The sequence below is a fragment of the Nothobranchius furzeri genome, chromosome 1 (assembly GCF_043380555.1).
Source record: "Nothobranchius furzeri strain GRZ-AD chromosome 1, NfurGRZ-RIMD1, whole genome shotgun sequence".
Taxonomy (NCBI): Eukaryota; Metazoa; Chordata; class Actinopteri; order Cyprinodontiformes; family Nothobranchiidae; genus Nothobranchius; species Nothobranchius furzeri.
The window spans coordinates 85790070-85810208 of NC_091741.1; the positions used below are offsets into that span (position 1 = coordinate 85790070).

Consider the following 20139-nt stretch of genomic DNA (forward strand, 5'->3'; position numbering starts at 1 on the left):
TCTTCATTTGGCGGTGGCACAGATGAGACGGAGTACTTTCAGTAGTGCAGACAAGCCAAATACCGCCTCACACACCTGCCTGTGTGTCTGCAGATCGGAGCTATGAGCCACTTTCTGTGTCTGCCTACTTCTCCCGTTTGATCGCCGCACTCGATCTCTGAGTTGCAGTGCGAGTGCTCTCGTTCTTCAGCCTGATAAAGTTAGGCTTTAAAAATGCTAAAACGCAAAGCGCAGTGTGGTCCTAGGTGGGACCAAGAATGAAAAACGTACAGAAAATACTATTAACTAAACAGTTATGCTGCTGACATAGGGCTGCAGTAATCATGAAAACTGTGTGTTTTTCTTTAGAATTAATACAGTTTTTGAACTGCAATATTCCAGTTTTTCCAGCTGTAAGTCATTCCGACTGTCTGTTTACAAATTCAGTTAACTGTAAATATTAGCATTCTTGTTAGCAGGTTCATTGAGAAACCATTTTTTACTCCTTATTTTTTAAAATAATCAGTCACTTCAAATTTAACATGCCGGCTGAACATTAAAATAGTCTTCTACCCTTACTTCTTGTGTTAGCTTCTGTTAGAAAATAGACAGTTAAACTCTAGAACTAGAAAATCCTGACAGATCTACGTCCCACTGTCACTTAACATTCATGAACTCGCCCATCTTGGCTCACGACGGAGATGGCTTAGCATCCAGGAAACCGCCGAGAACGTATCGGCTAGTAGAAGCTAACTGTTAGCATTAGCAACTTGTGTATCTCCAAATCCTGTAGTGTTTTTGCCACATTCTCCAGCTGACTTCTACATCCTCAAACAGGCGCACAAGAGCTTTTATGCCCCAGGAAACTGTTTACACAACATTCATTCCTACCAGAGACCCCTGCAAATCTATTAAAAATATGAGTAAACTTGACTTTTAAGAATGGGATGAAGAAGTTGTGATTACAGTTAAATCAAATTTCAATGTGTGGGGGACAAGCATATGTGTTCTAGGTAATCAATAAAAGCATCAAATATAAAATGTTGTGTAAAATCCTGCTCTGGTCTTGGTCAGTTTTAAAAAGTGATTTAATGGTAAATTGAAGTCCAAAGACATAGCGGTGTCAAGAATACATTATTTTAAACTCAACAAAATTGTATAATATTGCCAGCAAGTGAAGCCCAGGGTGGTGGAGTTTATGCATTGTAGTAAACTGGGGTTTGCATGTACTGCTTTTTTGATTGATTTATTCATTTTTTTGCTGTTTATTGTTGATATTTAGAATTTTGATGCTAATGTCCTGATGCTATGTTTGCCTAGACTGTTTAAGCGTTGTTGCGTCATATATCTCTCTGCATAAAAAAGCGGAAATCAAATTGCCACTTGTCATTTTTAATGTCTTCTCTACCCCTTTTGGTCAAAATACAAAAAAATAATCTTTTAATATTTTTAGCATAGAAATAGGCAAACCAGATTGGACTCCAGGCTCCATCACTGTCTTATTCACCAGCACTTCTTCAGTTAGCTATAACTGTGCATACGTTTCCTTTTTCTGAGCCATATTTTTCTAAAACCTTTATGTCTGAGTACTTTACCATGGCACTATTGTTACTTATTGCAGGGAAGTCTAATTACAACTGAACAAAGAAAGAACTGCAGTCCAGAAACGATGATCAGGGTCCCCTGGTGCTCATGTGGACGTATCACAGAGCTCCAGGAATGAGCTCTAGACTCATATAGCCGAGTCATTTCCTGGACAGGAACCCAGAGGATCCTGCTAAAGCAGAATGCTGTCCACCATTTAGTAACATTCTGCTGGGTTATCAGTGTAAAACAACAGTTTTTGGACTTTGTAAGTTAAATATTTCTTGTATTTGTAGTCAGTTATTTCCCATTCCTGTAAGATGGGTGACAAAACCCTTTTCTGCCAGTTTGCAACATGTTTGCAGGCGTTTTCACATGTTTCACATTACACATGTAGCCTCTATGCTATTTTTACCTGTGTGGGGAAACTGTCTTGCAACACCGGCATTACAGCCACCTAAGTGCACTGTCACACACACTTAAAAAAACTGTTTTTTGTAACGCGTGGAGAATGGCTGATAAGTAAAAGTTGCTTGGTCCTTTTTTCTTGCATCTCATAATGTTTGCACTCACCACATGCAGGGTGAGTCACTGCATAGTCATTCAATTGGCTTAAATTACCTCCTTTCATGGTCAACAATGAGCTCAGCTGAGGAGACTTAAAGCGGGGAAGTGGGGCCTTCTGGGAATGCTCTATTTGTTCCTGAATCCTTGGTCTAATTGGTTGTTATTGCGACTGGCAATCACCATGTTGAAGGGGTGGTGTAGGCCAGCGTTTGATTTGTACTCCTTGTAAAATCCGGCCACGGCATATTTCAGTCATGGTTGCTGGAGGAGGAGAGTAAACTGACAAAAGGAATCCTGTGACTTAGATCACATGACCTTCCCTTCAGCTGTTCTCACTGATGAATGCATCGTAGGGCTGCTCGATTATGGCAAAAATAATTGAAATTGAGATCTCGATCATTTAGGACGATTTTTCAATTTATGTTGATTTTATTTGTTTGTTTTTTTTCAGTCATAAAATTGCTCAGGGCACAATCAGGACAAAAATAAATAAGAAACAAGATGATCACTAAAATAACTCCTGATTTCCAGTATAAAAAGACCAATATACTTACAGCTCATAGTTTATGACCCAAGGGCTATAGACCTTGGTTTAACTCATTTAGTCTAACCAGTACAGACCCAAATACCAATATCTTGCAAATACTGACAGCAAGAATTATACAGTGGCATTTATAACAAATGCAAATTGATGTTCACAAAATGTTGCATAACATTTATTGAGTCGTGTCAAGGTGCTGTAGGAGCGTGCACTAGCACCGTGTCCTCAGAGAGAGTAGTTATTATTTATCAGTGTGAGGAACTTATTTCTACCTTATTTATAAACTATGTATTTACAGGTCCATCAGTTAATGTAATAATTGTCCCAACCACAGCTGCACCCCCCACCCCCCAACCCGGTCTCAGCAATCGGGGCAAGCTGCACGTGTATTTAGCGCGCCGCACGCGCACATTTAGCCGTTTTTAGTGGCTCAGGAGTCCGCAGGTACGGTGTGTGTGTCACTCATTCTGGTTAATCCAACAGGGAGCCGGCTCCGAGAGCCGCTTCTTTAGCGACTGACACATCACTACATCATTCCCTTTCCTAATGTTGTGAAGAACGGTCCGGAGCGCAGGCGGAGTGTTTAGCTAACCTGCAGGAAATGTCAACGACAGTTATCCAGAAAGTAGCTAAGGGTTACCAGAGATGTTTCTGAGGTGTTCGCTAGGTAGTAGGTACTTTTAAGATTTAAAAAGTCAAGAAGGGGGTCTGAGAAGCTGTTAGAAATAGCGTCAAAGTCGATAAGTTGGCAACACTGTGGGAGGAGCGCTTCATTTGCAACTCAGGGCAGCGCAAGTGGGAGGAGCAAATAATCGGCTTGTTTTGTTTTTATAATCGTTCAAAACTCAGATCGTAATCGTGATTAAAATTCGATTAATTGAGCAGCCCTAGCATCGTAATGACAACTTACTGCTGAACCTGACCATCACATTCGAGTTTTAACGTCAGTCCATGACAATGAATTAAACCAGCAGCTAGTGTGTAAGAAATTATTGAAGCTCATGAGATTTAATGAAAAATGACACCAAATAACAACAAATAATAATAATTATAATGAGTCATAAAGCATGTGTCGGCCTTCTATGCAGTTGTTCTTGCTCACAGTTTGAATGACTTGTTTCTGACTGCTGGTAAAAAAAAAATTAATTAAAAAAGAAGTAGACTTTGAGCCTCAACCAGCCAGCAAAGGTGGCCACTGGTGTGGTTATTAAAGTCATCTAATCAGATAAATGTGCTGACATTGACTCAAAATGTGTGTAAGCTCATGTGTGAGTGTTGCACCTTTAGAAAATTATACCAAAAACAAATGAAAATTGTACAAAATGATAGATTACATGCAGCTCGTGTTTGCTTGGATTTCATCACAGGACTCTGCAGTTAAGCACTTGATGCTGCAGGCTTCACCCCAACTCCACTCCTGGTAACCGCTCTAAAATACTAGAGCCTGTCAAAATAGGACTCCACCCAGAGCGAGTCACAGGCTCAGTGGACGATTATGCATTGACTAAGATCTCTTTGAAATCCCTCCCAGTCCCTTCTCTGTTCTCCTCCTCTTCCCGCCGTGACGTAGCGAGCAGCCACAACCCGGCCTCTGTGCTGGGACAAGGCAGCTGTTGTCATGTGCTTTGGGGATAATGTGCAGGCTGCATCTGACGAATGGCTGGCTCTCTTCTATCTCTCTCTGCCGTTTGCACCATGCCAACTGGGCCATCCAGATCAATGAAGCAGGAAGGGGGAGGTATAGAAACTGAGTGTGGTGCATTGTAGTTTAAAATCAGACAGACGGCACATAAACACTTAGAAATGAAAACATAAAACTTTGCTGATTTGGTAACCATTTAATGCTGCGTTACACAACACATCTGCTGTAAATGTGTCATTGTGCTTTACTGGAGACCGTAAATGGAGGGTGATTTAGCAAACACATAACCCTTCCATTTTCTTTTTCTTTCATTTGTCTTTTTGTTTGTCAGCGTTGTTTGTTGCTACAGCTTGCTTAATTTGGAAACCCTCACACAGCACATCTTGTCTTTTGTGCATGGGTCTCGCCGTGCAAATACGTAGGACCAACAAGCATAGTGAGGGGCAGAGCTCCACGCATGTGGCAGCAAGCGTCCAGCTCTGGCAGCCGGACACTCTGCAGAGACGAAGAGAGGGATTGAGTCAAGTGAAACAGTAGACCTCAGATTTAGTTTTCCTGGCTCTTTTCTCTTTTCCACAGTGTTGCTTCACAAATAGCCACGTTTCTTTTCTGTCTGGATGCCTGGAAGGGAGTAAAGCTGAGTGTTAGAGTTTTTTCCCGGTGATGCCACAAACGGCAAAAGTTTTCTCTTACCATTGGTATGCAATGTTAGCAATCTCTACAGGCAGTTAAAAGCACCCTTCAGCTATAGTGACTGTTGTCCCAAACATCTCTGTCAGGTCCCTCCAGCTATTTGATCTCTGAGGTAGATCAGAGTGGGGGGGTGTGGACCCTTGGTTCCCTTCTCTGTTTGCTCTCCAGCAAACAGCCGCTCCTATGCTCCATACTCGAAACCTGCCTCCCGGTATCAGGTTGTTGGGACACACCTCAGTCGCCAGTTTTCCTCCCCCTCTCGCCTGCGATCAGAGGAATTCCCAGAGGGGCTTCCAGATCATCTTCAGACTGCTAATCTTTAATCTGGGTGTGTTATTTTCTGTGAAGAGGGAAGGTTCACTCACCCTGATCATGTGATCAAAATGCCTGAGACCTCCGGGCCTTCTGATCCGTGCAGCGGGGTTTTGCACAGCCAGGCTCGTAAAAATGTCGACTAGTTATGAACAGCTGATATCTTACCTGTTGTGCCTGTGAACACCCCAACTTGAAAAATAAACAGTGATTGGTTTTGATGGGACAAATGAGCTAATGGCTTTTCTTAGAAGGGTCAGTAACAAAGTAAACTCCTGCCCTTAAAACACCCCAGATTGCAAATGTTCATAGCAACTCTTTTAAATTCCATTTTAGATGTTTCAAAGGAACGCCAAATTAAAACACAAAAATTAATTCATAAAGAAACGTCCACATATACACCATCAAAGTATAACACAAGTGTGTGTGTGTGTGTGTGTGTGTGTGTGTGGGGGGGGGCGTAGGGTTCAAAAAATGAGAGGGCCCGCGGACCGCCTACTGAGGTCCACTGATCTAGGTGTACAGTGGTCCTTGGAGAGTGCATCAACATGAACCACCGTAGTTTCAGGCAATTCCAGAACATGTGAAGAAGTGTGGCACGTGAGCGTCTGCAGCCCTTCACATGTTGGATCCAAGGCTGGCTTGTTTTTAGATCATCTGGTTTTGAACCAATGCAGACGGTGCACCACTTTGAACTGGATCACACTGTCTCACACAGATCAAAGGTTCATGGACGTTCCGTAAAATCCTGTGCCTGACCTCCTCAGACAATTCAACACCCAGGTCCAGCTCCCATTTCTGCTGTAACACGTCCAGACTGGTCAGATGGTTCGAAATGAGTGTATAGTCCACTCACAACTTTCTTGGTAGACGTCCAACAGTCAGATCTCGTTGAGTAGAGTCCGAGACAGGCTCCGGGGAAAACACTCACAACTGGATTTGACAATATGCCTCAGTTGAGTCTAAAGAACAGTGAGCTGTGGATATGAAATTTAGCCACCGGTTCAAAGGAGGTAGATGAATTTTGAGTTGTTCTGTTTTACACACAAAACACATGAAGAGTCTGTTTCAGAAAATAAAATTATTGATGCACAATTAGCTGAATTATTTATAGTAACTCCAGCTTTTTCATGTGATTTGAATCATGTTTTAGATGCCTATAGTTGTACGTAACAAATGTTTACCGATAACTAAAATGTCCTTGTGCTTGCACCAACTGTACTGGTGGTTTGCGACTTCATGTGTGAGTTTCATCACACAAGGAAACAGAAATCCGTCTGTAAACTGATTTTTTTCCCTCCTCAAAGACAAAAGCTAGACCTAAACCAGACTGCTTGTTCCTGAAGATGTGTGGGTCTAACTAGGCTTAAAAACAACCCCACAGACACTAGAGGCTAACACTTTGCTTGTAACTCCTAACTGATCTGATGTGCCGGCTGACCTTTGACCCTCCCTGTCTCTCCTTTAGGTGTAGATGCTCCAGGCGCAGTGGGGCCCAGCCTCTGTGTCAGAGCGGGACGAGGCTGCTCCCACCTGGGCCACAGCACGCCACTGAACCACAGGACGAAACACAGAGGCCATTTTGCGAGGTGAAGCTGAGTGAAGCAGAGAAGGCGGAGGAGTAGTCACAGTGGAGATATTTTAGTCGACTCCCTGCCCTCTGATCTGCACCGCGATGACGACTGCGGTCCAGCCCAGCGAACTGGTGTTTGAATTTGCCAGCAACGGGATGGATGAAATCAGTCAGGTATCTGTCATGCTTGAAAAACACATGAATATTTTAAAGGATCGGTTTCTTTTGATGCACAACGGAGCACCATTTTTAGTACGGGTCCCAAAATCTGTCCTTTTGAAGCCATAAGATGGATATGTGCTTTCAGGGGTAAACCATTAATCTGCTCCATCCTCCTCCAACCCAGGTGTCAGAGAGGAGATCTGGGGGGGAGCAGAGATGAGGTTAGGGTGTGTGGGAGTGAGCGGGTAGGGCCTGGACATGAATGTGTTTTTGGCACAAAGGTTGACTGTTGCACACACTGTGTCTGAGTTTCTTGACAGTGTCTGATCAGGTGCACGGTTGCCTCTTTCTCCGTACCCAGGTTCTGGCTCCTGCGGCGCAGGCTTTGTGTGTGTTTGTGTGTGCGTGTGTGTGCGTGCCTGCTGGTATCTGTTTGAGTGTAACTAGAGTGACAAGTTGTTACTGGATCCCTGAATAGCAGCGCTTCAGGCCTAACCTGACGGACCAGTTGTGTCGCTGCTTGGAAGAGGCGGGATAATTCAGCTAAAAGGTCTCTCATTGTTCCACCGTGACAGCTTTGTTCTGTGTTGCACCCACTTGGCCTGTTTTATGAGCAGCTTGTCCCTTCTTTTTACCATGTCATGGTAATGCATCAGAAAAAAGGAACTTCACGGTACACACACACACACACAGTGGCCATTTTGCTGTCAGTTGTGGAAGTGAATTAAATTATAGGTGTTGCTTCTGTAACGGTTAGCTTTGCTACACTGGCTTTAAGAGCAATGCACAGCTTCCCTGGGCCGATTAGGTCGAGTTTTATCTCCTGATCTGAGATAAAAGTCTAAATTGTTCTGTTTATTTTGTGCATCTTTGTGAGACAGTGGCAATGGACATTTGGCTTGAAGGTAAACAACATTTACATGTGTGGCTGTGATCGGATTTCACAAGAAGGATATGGAAATGTACAGGCAGTTAAAGTCTATTGTGCCAGAGCAGGTAAAGCAGAAGAGAGTGGGGTGTGGGGGAGAACAGCCTACATAGATGCTGTTGCTTTCAAAGGCAAAATGGGGAACTCAGAAATGCAAATCAGGCTGATAGTCATCATACCGGTTCCCCTACTAGAAACACTATTCGAGTTAACAAACAGGAAGACACGGTCACAGTATACACCATTTTTAATATGATTCAACACGTCAACTTGGACTCTTTCACAGTTTTAACCTACTGAGCAAGTCTCTGTCTCTGCAATCTCTTGTGAAGTTCATTGCACCACGCACATTTTAAAGTGGCCAAGTCATCACTTCATTTGCATGACTAAGCAAGACACGTCTGACGCTTTGTAAGCAAAAGCAGCACAGAACAAAAAAAAATTCTGATCCAGACCACAGCTTTAAGTGTTTTATGCTCCATCAGCAAAAAAACTCATGAGATTTAGATTTTGGATTTCACGGTAGGAGGTGGGATGAGCTTCAGGAGCTCAGCAGACCAACAAGCAGAACGTATTTTTGTCTAATGCGCGCGCGCACGCACGCACACACACACGCACACACACACGCACACACACACACACACACACACACACACACACACACACACACACACACACACACACACACACACACACACACACTTTCACTTCACTCAAGGACAGTGAACATCGTTTAAGTTCATCCAAGAAAACTCAGCAGTCTGGAGGTCTGCTATCTGATGGTGTCTACCACAGCTTTTGATTAATGAAAAACATTCTGTGTATGTCACAGTTACTGATAGCATCTGTAGTCAAAGCAAAACTCAGGGTTTTTTATTAGTCCATAAGAAGCCTGGTGGTTTTGCTGATGAAAAGGGGAAACAGCTGTGTGTTTTTGATTTTCAGCGTTTTGATAGTGGACCCATCCTCCTCCAGTCTCATAAACGTTTACAGAGCATACACACCCTAATAAAGATCCTTGGGAGTAATAAGTGCGGGTGCAACATGGAATGCCAAACTATTTCTCACTTTGGCCAAATAACGAGCCAGTCTGTTAGCTTTGTGGTTAAAATGTAGCAGACATGGGTACGTAGCCATACACTTGAATACCACCGTCTCCGCCCACCGCCTCCCCCAGCTCAAGGCCTGGACACCTGGTATGCCCCCGGGTCTCAACCAACAATGAGCACTTGTGTAAAAAGACAGATAAGCCTTCATTCGGTTCCTCCTACAGCACCTTTTTGTCTCCCTGCTGCATCAGCTCATCACAACAGGAACATTAGTTTTATTTATCTTCATTGTTTAAACTAAACAAATCTCAGTATTTTAAATTTGATGTGATGAAAGGATGCTTCTAGGTTGTTTTAACAGCTCATGTTGAAGCTTTTGGATGGATTTAGTTGTCTAGTCTTCTTGTTCCTAAGTTGTTTTTGACCTTCCCTCTGCCTGGTGGGTGGATTCACTAATAACATCATAGAGGATTTCTTTTGTTTGTGCCAGTGGGTTTGGACTCATTGTATTTTTAAAGCGTAGTGTGCTGCCATCTGCTGGTCGTCAGCACACATAAATAAAAGATTCAGTGTAGGAATTTAAAACGGTTCTGTTCTTTCTCTTTAAATGCCCACCTTTTGGGGTCACGACCCCTCTGTGAGTTGATGATTCCCACACGAAGACATTTAGCTATTTATGTAGTTTTAAACAAACAATAACTTATTAGGAATGTCATAGTGCTTTAACCAAACAAAGTTGGTGCCACTAGACTCTGTTGCTTTTATTTTCTGGGGTTGGAGGCTGAAAGGTTTAGGAACCACTTCTTTAACTCTCAGCTGACCCACTTTAAGCACCACAAGTCTCTTAAAGGGTAGAACTGGTCTCTCTCTCTCTCTCTCTCTCCCCAACAGTCACGGACCAACTAGGCGCCCAGTGACCGTTCTTGACACGATCTGTGTTCGAGGAGCTCTTCAGCTTGTTTGTCTTCTCAGATGTTGCTCAACGGTTTAGCCCATCCTCTGGTAAATCCCTCAGTCCCCTCGCTCCTCCCTGCTTCGGGCCTGAAAACGAGAGGGTAGAATTCCCAGAGCGCAATGAACAAGGTGCTCGCCTGCAGTTCATATCTGATTCATTAACATTCATTTGGTCTTAGATAATTTCTGGGCATAAGATTAACTTCTCAGGAGAAGTAGGCCAGATCAGACAGCTGGTTCCTGTCTTCACCAGCCGCTCCCAGCAGATCTACTGCAACAGCACAGATGTGAGCTCTCTCCCATGCTAAGGGCCTCCACGTTGGCTGAAAACAAGTATAAATCCACAATATTGTACTTATAAGAAATACCAAAACGGGGTATTTTATTAACCCAATGAGAGGTTTTAAAAATGCATTAATGACGTGTAATGGAGGAATTAATTAAATTAAAATTAATTAAAATTAATGTTTCATTCACACACACACACACACACACACACACACACACACACACACACACACACACACACACACACACACACACACACACACACACACACACACACACACACACACACACACACACACACACACACGCACGCACACACGCACACTCACACACGAATGTATGCTAATTTCAAGTGTTCATGTGTTTCCTCTTTCTTCCCAGCTGGATGATCCGTCGGTATTCCCAGCTGTGATTGTCGAGCAGGTGCCTGCGACCGACCTGTTGCAGGTCTACTCAGGCCTCGATTCTGATGAGGTGGCGAATGGCATCATGGTGGATACCACTCTCCATGTAGTGGAGGAGCCCTCCATCCTAGCAGGGGGTGTGGACCTTTCAGGTGAGATATTTCTGATGACTTTAACGAAGGTAGAACCTCGCAAAGCAGGAAAATAATGTCTAGAGAACGTTCAGTTTGTAAACATCTACTCAAGCAGGAACATTTGATCCCAAACATAACAGTGTTTTGTCTGTGTCTCCAAAATACACGATTTGTGGTTGAGACTCAACCAGCCCTACTACTACTACTACTACTACTACTACTACTACTACTACTACTACTACTACTACTACTACTACTACTACTACTACCCTTTTTCAAATGTACAAACTTAAGTTACCTTCTGGTTTTCCTTGAATGAATGCATCTTGCTCTATTTTCAGTCTCATTGTTACTTGTGGCCTTTTATGTGAACATTTAAAAGCAACATTACAGCTGCAGGATGTTGCACAAACCTTTATCATCATCATCATAGAGTTGTGATGGCCTCTAATCTACTAAAACATCAAATGTAGCTCAGTATCTGTAAAACCTAGGGATGTTTCATATATGCTTTACCAGTATATGGGGCGACGGTGGCAGAAGAGTTAAGTGCCCACCCTGGAACCAGACGGTTGCAGGTTCAAACCCCATCTGTTGCAGTCGTCGTGCCCTTGCCTGCTGGTGGTGGTCAGAAGGACCGGTAGCACCATTGTACAGCAGCCTCTCCTCTGTCAGGGCGCTCCAGGGCAGCTGTGGCTACAGTGTAGCTCATCACCACCAGGGTGTGAATGGGTGAATGATTTACTGTAAAGTGCTCTGGAGTCCTCTAACTCTGAAAAGCGCTATACAAGTTTAGGTTTCATCATTTATTTTTCCTGATGTATTTTAATTTCTGATACCAATATAAACTGATACCATTACATGCGGGGTCTCCTTCATAAATAAATAAAAACTATATAATATGAATGACCTAACACCACATATCTTCTATCATTCACACTTATAAATATTATCTGTGCAAAATATGACAACTACTTCAGTTTAAGTTTGGACTGTTGTGCCAAACAAACAAACCTCGCATCTGTCATATTTAAATAGTTGGAGTGTGAGGAAAGGTAGTTGAAGACTTTGATGTACAACATGCACATGGTATGTAAGCGTTGTCATTAAGAGTCAAAACCAATACACATCATTACCAATCTTACATTTTGATGCCAATATTGGCCGATAATATCAAACATCCCTTATAGGAACTGAAGGAGCTGAACCCATTTTTTGTTTGCTTTTAAGGGTTAAGAGGTCATTCAAGGCAGTGGCCCCTCGATTTTGGAATTCTCTCCGAGTTTCTAAGGGCCACACAATCTGGAGGTTTTCAAAAAAGGCCTCAAGACCTTTCTGTTAAGGCTTTCTAGAGCACAATGACCTATTGTATGTTTTACTGTAGTGTTGTTTTTACTTATTGTTTGCATTTACTGTAATGCTTTCTTAGATGGGTTTGATCTATTTCTGGGGACTGTTTTTACTTGGTAGCATTTCTGAAAATTTAACTGTTTTAACTAACTGTGTACCTTATACCTGTCCTCTATACTCTGTAGCACTTTGAGATTACCTCTGTAATGTAAAGCACATTATAAATAAAATGTATTGTTATTATTATTATTAATATTATTATATTAATCTCTTAGTTGTCTATCCAAAGAAAAGGTCTGGAAGTTTCATTAAAATCTGCCTATTGGATCCAAAAGCTGATGAGTAGATGTACGTCCAATGTTTATGTTCTGACGTAAAACAGAAACGAACGTGTCTGGTGCAGAGGACAGCATGGAGACGAACGAAGCAGCAGCAGCTCTGCTCAATATGGAGTCTCCCAACAACATCTTGGATGAAAAGCGTATGAGTGAGTTTGTTTGGATGTGCATCATCAAACACATCCGGGTTCATGGTCTGCTGTGGTATTACATGAGTGTTTGTGTGCAGTCCACACCTACAATGCCCTGCTGGAGTCAGAAATGGCATACGCCCCATTGAGGCCTGACCAAATGGACAACGTTTCTCTTGACGTGTCCCTAGATGAGGAGACGTCATCCATGGATGAAATTCCTCACAAGTATCCCTTAAAACCTCAGAAAAAAACCAAAGGTAACGCTCGTTTATTTCTTTGTCAGGAATAATCTGTCAAAGTGTCTGTGTAATAGAGGATTAGATGATATCATAGCCTTCCACCTTATAACAAACCACCTCTTCAAATTGAATCACAGTGCGAAAGCCGCGGGCGGTGCGTCCCTGCTCTCCTATCACCACCCCTAACCTGCCACTCAGGAAGAAGAGCAAAGAGGGCAAAGGTAAGGTTCCCTAACTGTTCCACTTTTCTTTAATGAGCCAATAAAAACCAAGGTCTCTTCCTCTTCTTGTGCACACCGTGTTTCCTGCTGCGGAGAGTGCAAACAGCAGCTCTCACTTCTGGTGGTCCAGCAGGGGTGAATCCGAGCTAGTTAATGGATGAGGGGATCTCGGGTTGTTGTGCTTCACAGGGAAACAGAAGTGATAGCAGGCTGGAGGGCACACTGATGTTCTGTTGATAGAAGCAGCGTAGCTCTGCTCTGTGCAGACTTTTGTTGCACCAGTCAGTGTGACACGGCGGAGGGCTTGGGACAGCGGGTTCGGCCGCGCTCGTATGCATCACCCTGTCACAGTGGCTGGGATTCCAGTGACTTCTGGGAGTGTTGCTGTTTTTAACCACAACTGGCCAAAGCGTCTCACAAATAGATTAGAGTAATCTACTGCTAGACTTGGTATAATTAATTATCTTTTCCAAAGAGCACACACGCACGCACACACACATATGCATACACATGCACACACACACTCTGGAACAATAACTGGATAAAAAGAGCTGTTCCATGACTTCCGTATACTAACTCCTCCTCTAAATGAATCCTAGCATGGATCTGAGGTCTCTCTTTGAATGTTTGAGGTGCACGAATATTAAAACTGCACCTCCAATGACCCCATCTTTTATCTGCAGGCAACACCATCTACCTGTGGGAATTCCTCCTGGCTCTACTCCAAGATAAGAACACCTGTCCCAAATACATCAAGTGGACACAGCGCGAAAAAGGCATCTTTAAGCTGGTGGACTCCAAGGCTGTTTCAAAGCTTTGGGGCAAACACAAGAACAAGCCTGACATGAACTACGAGACCATGGGGAGGGCTCTCAGGTAGGAGCAGCATACCAATGAGCGACATTTTCCAAAGTGACATTATCATGCGCACAAGCTCTCATTTAGTTCTTAACCTTGAAGACATTCGTCCGCAGATATGTTCATATTAACACACTGAAATGATGGTTTAAAATTTTATGAGGCTTGTAAAACTTTAATCACTATAATGTCAATAATGTGTTGAACAGACTCTTATCTACTTTCTCCCCTAGGTACTACTATCAGAGAGGCATTCTGGCTAAAGTGGAGGGGCAGCGGCTGGTCTATCAGTTTAAAGAGATGCCGGCGGACCTGGTGGTGATTGAGGATGAGGACACGGGTTCTGATGTCAGTGAGAACCAGAGATCTGCCAACGGGAGATCCGGGGTGCGCGGAGGGTCGAAAGGCCACGGAAGGGCTCACAGCGGACACCACATCTCAGTGAAACAGATGAAAAAAGAGCAAATTGATGATCTTTACCAGGAAGCTGGACAGGCTGAGCAGCTCCTTCGCTCTGTTCACCTTTTGCATGAGAATCAAGGATCAAGCATTCATGATGCAGCTCAGGCTGTGAGGTAGGAGGTCACAACTCTCACATCAAGTTTTCATATTTATGTAGCCAGTTGGTGGTTGTCAGGTCACTCTACAGCGACATGGCTTCGACTTGACTTTAAGTCACCACATTAAATCACCAAACTCAAAAATATACCCGGCATAAACCTCCATTTAAAATAACAAGTTCAGTAAAATCGACTCTGGTTATGTCACAAGTTTAACAAATAACCTATAACGTGTGCAACAGATCATCATTGTTTGTGTAAGCCTTTAAGTGCCTTTGCATTCCATAATTTCCATTTTTGTTTTCATTTAAATTTAATTTTATTTTATATTGTGTTTTGTCCTGTTTTTTTTCACCTTGAGTTTTTAGTGTCTGTGTCTCAATCATCTGCTCAAAGCACCTCAACGCACAATACGCAGTTCCACCAGTAGATGGCAATAACGTGGCATAGAAATTGAATTAGATCAGGTTTTAAACATTCAAATAATATAAAATAAGAACAAATAAACAGATTTTACTGCAGCAGCTCCAGGATGATTTCAGCTCTATATTAAACCAACAGTGAGTTTATGTAAACGAGAGGGACAGAGATTCAGTAACTTTTAGCATTCTGGCTAGCTGTTTTCTGCAAGAGTACCTAGCAGGGATCACCATAGTCTTGAAATACATACTGGGCGCTGGAGAGTGTAACAGAGTCACTGCCATATTGGATGCGTTCCTCTCTCTCCAAAACCAACTGGAGTCAATGCAGAGTGACTAACTATGCCCGTTTTTTTATTTTTATTTTTTGTGCAGCCTACGTTTGCAACAACCAGCACACTATTGAAAACAAATCACGTAGGATTACTATTGACTTTTCTAGCCTACCTTGTGTAAAAGTGTAACAAATTTGTTTTTCCATAGTTGGGTAAACATCTTTCTCAGTAGAAATAAATACACTGGTGGTGAATAGAGACCCATCCAAGATGGCAGCCGGCCACTACGGCAGCTCCAATAGGCAGTGCCAGTCCACGTCGCGTCTACGTAAGTGATGTCCGGGGTGAGTAACCCAGAGGCTTCACGGATGCTGATTGGCTAAAATTCTCTAGTTCTCTCCAGAAACCAAACCTGATTGGCTGTTTAGCTGCAGTTCATGGGTGATTTGTCCAGCACCCTGGAGTGATATTAGTGAGTCTGTTGGATGAAATTCTCCATTTGATGAAACATCTGGTCAAAATGATGTGTAAATAATTTAGATTTGCACGCATGTACTGACCCAATCTGACACATTTATGTAAAAAATCTGTAAATGTATTCTAGAACTTTTGGATTTTTTCTCCCATTCCATCAGAGAGAGCAGTGCTCTAGCAACCCCTATAGATGAGACACCACTGATGAAAGGTTCACCACCAGAATAACTAAATATGATTGTTAATAATTGTAAGTTTTGGCTTCTTAAAATAAGCTTATGTTGCACTTTATAAAATAAAGACCTGCAAGTTAATTTAACTAACATTAAAGTGACAGTGTGTATTTTTCCTGGTGATGGGGGCAGTAGATTCCTGAATTGTTGCCAGCAAGCAGAATTTTTGTGCTGGAGTAAGACCATACCAACGGATGCCCATTAGGGTCAAAAAGCCCTGGGGAGTGCAAACGTTAGCAAAATGACAATGAGTGGATATGAGTAAAGAGGTAAATGTGTAAAACAACGTTTATGAATGGTGGAAGTTTAGTAAGCGCATGTTACAAATCAGTAAATGCATTTTGTCCTCATGGGCTCCCGTAGAAGGAAACATGGCATCTAATATGGCGTCACCCTGCCTCAGTCCCGCTCCCATGCATTTTAGACCTGATTTTTATGGTTATATGTTAAGAAGCTGCCAATATTTTTCAACAACTGGGCATCATTTAATTCATTTTCAACAACATTTTGATGGAAATTTCCAGAGATTAACGATAAAAACTACAGATTGACCCATTAAAGAGTGAGATTTTGGACTAAACGTGAAACACAAGTGGTCCTAGAATAAAAAAAGGCATAAAGGATATTAATATTACTCAAACAAACTAAGAGAACCTTGAAAGCTCATATTTCCTAAAACTCAGTCATTGAGAGTCTAGGATTAAATGGATTATGAAGCACTAAAAACACAAAAAATAATAAACCAGGCAGATGAACTGGTAATTGTTCTCTGTTTGTAATGTTTCACAGTCTTTCTTTCTTTAGACGGTCATATTTACTTTCTTAAGGTTTAGTTAGAATTTTATTGTGCTGCTGCTGAGTCCACTGCCTGTGTTATGAATGCATTATCACTCCTGTGATATTTTCTGAGCTGTTAAAGATGGTCTTCTGTGAGAAATTGAACAGAATAACAAATTTTACTGCAATGTTTGTAATAATAGTCTGGGTATTAGTGCTGCTGTTTACCATCGTGGTGCTTTTGGAGTTTACTTTACTCAGTGGGTTTTGATGGAAAAATGATCTTCGTCCCTATGATCAAATACACAGTCTGAATATTTGATTACAGCAGTTCTGTGGAGCGCATTTTCAGAGTTGTTGTCTCTTGTTTTTAGGACCATCAGCACTCCTGTGTCGGTTCCAATGATGCTGACATCTTCCGGCTCCATGCAGTCTGTTCCTCTCACAACTGTTCTGGCCAACGGGGACTCCAGCCACTCCTCCCCTCCTCGGGTTATCCTCCACACCATCCCCTCCACGACTGCGGGTGGTAAAGAAGTTCTCACCATCCAGACAGCCTCTTTAGCAGGTGGAGCCAACAGCATGCAGGACAGCCTCCCGCAGCAGCTTCTGGTCACCAATCTGGGCCCCTGTTCCATTTCCTCCGCTGCCTCCCATTGTTCTTCCCCTCCAGGAGTCATTAGTTCCACCACCTCCAGCCTCAACGGTCTCCCCCGCCTCGTCACCATCAACACCACCAATGGGCAGACCATGGTGGCGCAGCAGCCTGGCACCGTAATTGCCACTGTGCTGAAATCCAGCGACCTCTCTGGGCTGCCGGTCAAAGAGGAAATGCTTGACCCCAGCTACTTTCATTCGATGGTGAATGGCGATCCATCACTGGCGGCACATACGTTTGAGAAAGAAGAGATGGAGGTGGGGGAGGCCGAGCTGCAGTACAGGACTGTTATCATCGATACCAGTCAAAGCCACAGGGTTTCAAATGAAACTATAATAAATGGACATTACTCCCAAAGCGGCAGCCCCAGTGAGGGCCTGACCCCCGTGGAGGAGCTGGAGGTGCGTGGGGAGATGTCCCTGCAGCCTGAGCAGGGAATCAAAAGCCTGCAGGAGCTGCCGCTGTCTGTTCAGCTGCCTGCAAATTTTATCCAGATAAAAACCGAGCCTGCAGAGGCTTAGAGCTGTGGGACTCTTCCACACAAACCATTAAGTAACAGTTGAATTTATTGTGACCATAGACTCGATATTCTTGTTTTTTTTCTTCCTACCGCGAAGATCTGATTGAAAATCAGAAGTGAGGGATCTTGCATCGTGTTGCTCCTAAACGTTGGTCAATTCAGCCTCAGGATTTATTGTTTACTCACATTTTGTGACAATGTGCCTAATTTCAAAAATCTAGGGAGTAATTAGTTATTTTTTCATAAGTTAGCTGTCAGATTTAAGTATGATCTCCTGCAGACACAAATCTCAACACAAACTGCTTCTGTAGCAGCTATTGGATGAGTTTGGGATCTCTGTCTACCAAATGTGCCAGTTAGTTAGTTTTTTTTTTAAACTTTCGTCTAATCGAACTCAACAGAGGAGAACCAAAAACGAGGACTGAATGCCAAACGGTGACGTGTCTGAAGACTGAAGCGTGGGTATATTTTCTCCTTGGACTTTCTGAGGGATAAATGTTGGTTATATCTGATCTTCAAAAAGGAAAAAAAAAACAGAAAGACATCTCAGAGTTTAATTGAAGAGTGCCTTATGACATGTTTAGACAACTCAAGAGTTAGTGGTTGATTTTTCTTTGTTTCAGACAGTTAAGTACTTACTATTCATTTGTTTTGCTATAAACAGAGTATGTATGCAAATACTCTGGATTAGATTTTGCCTTAAGACATTGTGCTACTATGTAAATGGGCATTTTCTGTCCACCAAGGATGGCGTAACGTCAAGACTTTGTATAGAGCTACAACCTGGAGGCACGACAACACAGGGGATGGAACAGAGGCAGAGTATGCAGGATAAGAGGTATTTTTATCAGCCTCTGTCTCCGAAGTTTAAATCCTGTTAATAGAAAATAAAATATATATGAATCTATAATTATATATGTAATGTATGAAATGCAACTGAAATTCAATTTTAAGGCCACAAAAATGTATTTATTTTGTGAATTCCTAAATTCTGTACAAAACGAGGCACATTTGTTTTCTCTTTCCACGCGAGGGAAGATTCAGAGTATGAGTGGTGAAAACAGGAAGCTAATTTAGTTTATTTTCCTCATGTGTAGCATTCCATGATATAACCAGCGGAATTCCTAACATTCATTATTCTGTCTTCTTTCTGTGAATACTTGCTACATCTGATTTGAATATTTACTGAATGTGCTTATTTTGTTCCCACTTTTCAGCAGATAAACGTTTTTTTTTCCATCAGTAAAGTAGTCCAGGATACGCATTCAGAATATTATGTTTTGTTTATTGCATAGTGTATCAATTGTATCAATCATTACTGTTTAAACTCTTTTAAGGGGATTTCTTTCTTTCTTTTGGACACAAAAAAGCCTCTTTTTAAAAAATGTCTGCACTTTTTAAGTTTATTTCCTTCCTCGTTTCCACCCTGTTGTCTCACAAGACTTGTCTGTGCTTTCTGTTCTTTTTTTTTTTTTTTTTTTTTTTTTTGGCTGTCCCTTAAGAACCTCTCAGGCCAGCCATCTGATTGGCTCCCTGTTCCTGAAGGAATGAAGCCATATTGATTCCTGAAGGGTATCAAGGCTAAATTGGTCGTAGTTTCCAGCCAGACTGTAGCTGTGAAGCGAGCTTGTTCAGACATTCTGACCTCCACCCTCAGCACAGGAGTTAAAGGCTGCTTTACAACCTCATCAGCCAAAGATCTCCACATCTGCAGGCACTCTGAATGTACGCTTGTGTTTTAAAGCACATGCTGGTGCAAATGTTTGGACAATCATTAATTACACTGGTTGATTTATGTTCAAATCCCTCAGGCTTTCAGCTGGAGTCTGCTTTCTTACAGCTTCTTTTTTAGGTTTCATATTGTATATATTCTTATACGTAGCTGGCTTTATTTTCTTACAACACCACTGTTTTCTGTCAAATGTTTGTCCACTGCACGCTTTTTGTTGCTTCCATTGTCCTGGGTTACTTTATGCTGAACTTAGAAAAGATTTTTAAGAAAAAGTCAATATGCTAATTAAAAAAACTTTCTTTGCTGGCTTTCTTTTGCATCTTATTTGTTTCTACATCAACAAAAGTAATAGGGTTTGACAATGACGCACGGCAGAGAGGAAAAATGTCACACAGGACAAAAAAACAAACAGAAAATGAAGCCAAACCCTGAAACAAATAGTTGATACCAAGTCCATTGGTGGAGATAATGAAACCATTTCCACCTTGAAAACTCTGGTATTGTTGGGCAGCTGGAGCTTTGGGGGACGTTTGATCGCATG

The 20139-nt window shown here is 42.3% G+C and overlaps 1 protein-coding gene across 7 annotated transcripts in view; it reads left to right on the forward strand.

Annotated features, from left to right (window-relative positions):
• elf1 (E74-like ETS transcription factor 1) overlaps positions 1-19906 on the forward strand; it is a 47640-nt gene extending 27734 nt beyond the window's left edge. For 5 of the 7 annotated variants that reach the window (XM_054739165.2, XM_015947662.3, XM_054739164.2 and 2 more), the window contains exons 2-9: positions 6787-7065; positions 10654-10828; positions 12543-12647; positions 12728-12889; positions 13009-13092; positions 13776-13968; positions 14184-14525; positions 17063-19906. In XM_054739165.2, coding sequence (XP_054595140.2) covers positions 6994-7065; positions 10654-10828; positions 12543-12647; positions 12728-12889; positions 13009-13092; positions 13776-13968; positions 14184-14525; positions 17063-17867 — 1938 coding nt within the window. In that variant the 5' untranslated portion in view covers positions 6787-6993 and the 3' untranslated portion in view covers positions 17868-19906. Of the gene's footprint in view, positions 1-6786; positions 7066-9921; positions 10114-10653; positions 10829-12542; positions 12648-12727; positions 12890-13008; positions 13093-13775; positions 13969-14183; positions 14526-17062 lie in introns of those variants that run through there. The other 2 variants (XM_070550991.1, XM_070550992.1) reach the window with 2 other exon arrangements.
• Positions 19907-20139: the final 233 nt, after the last annotated feature.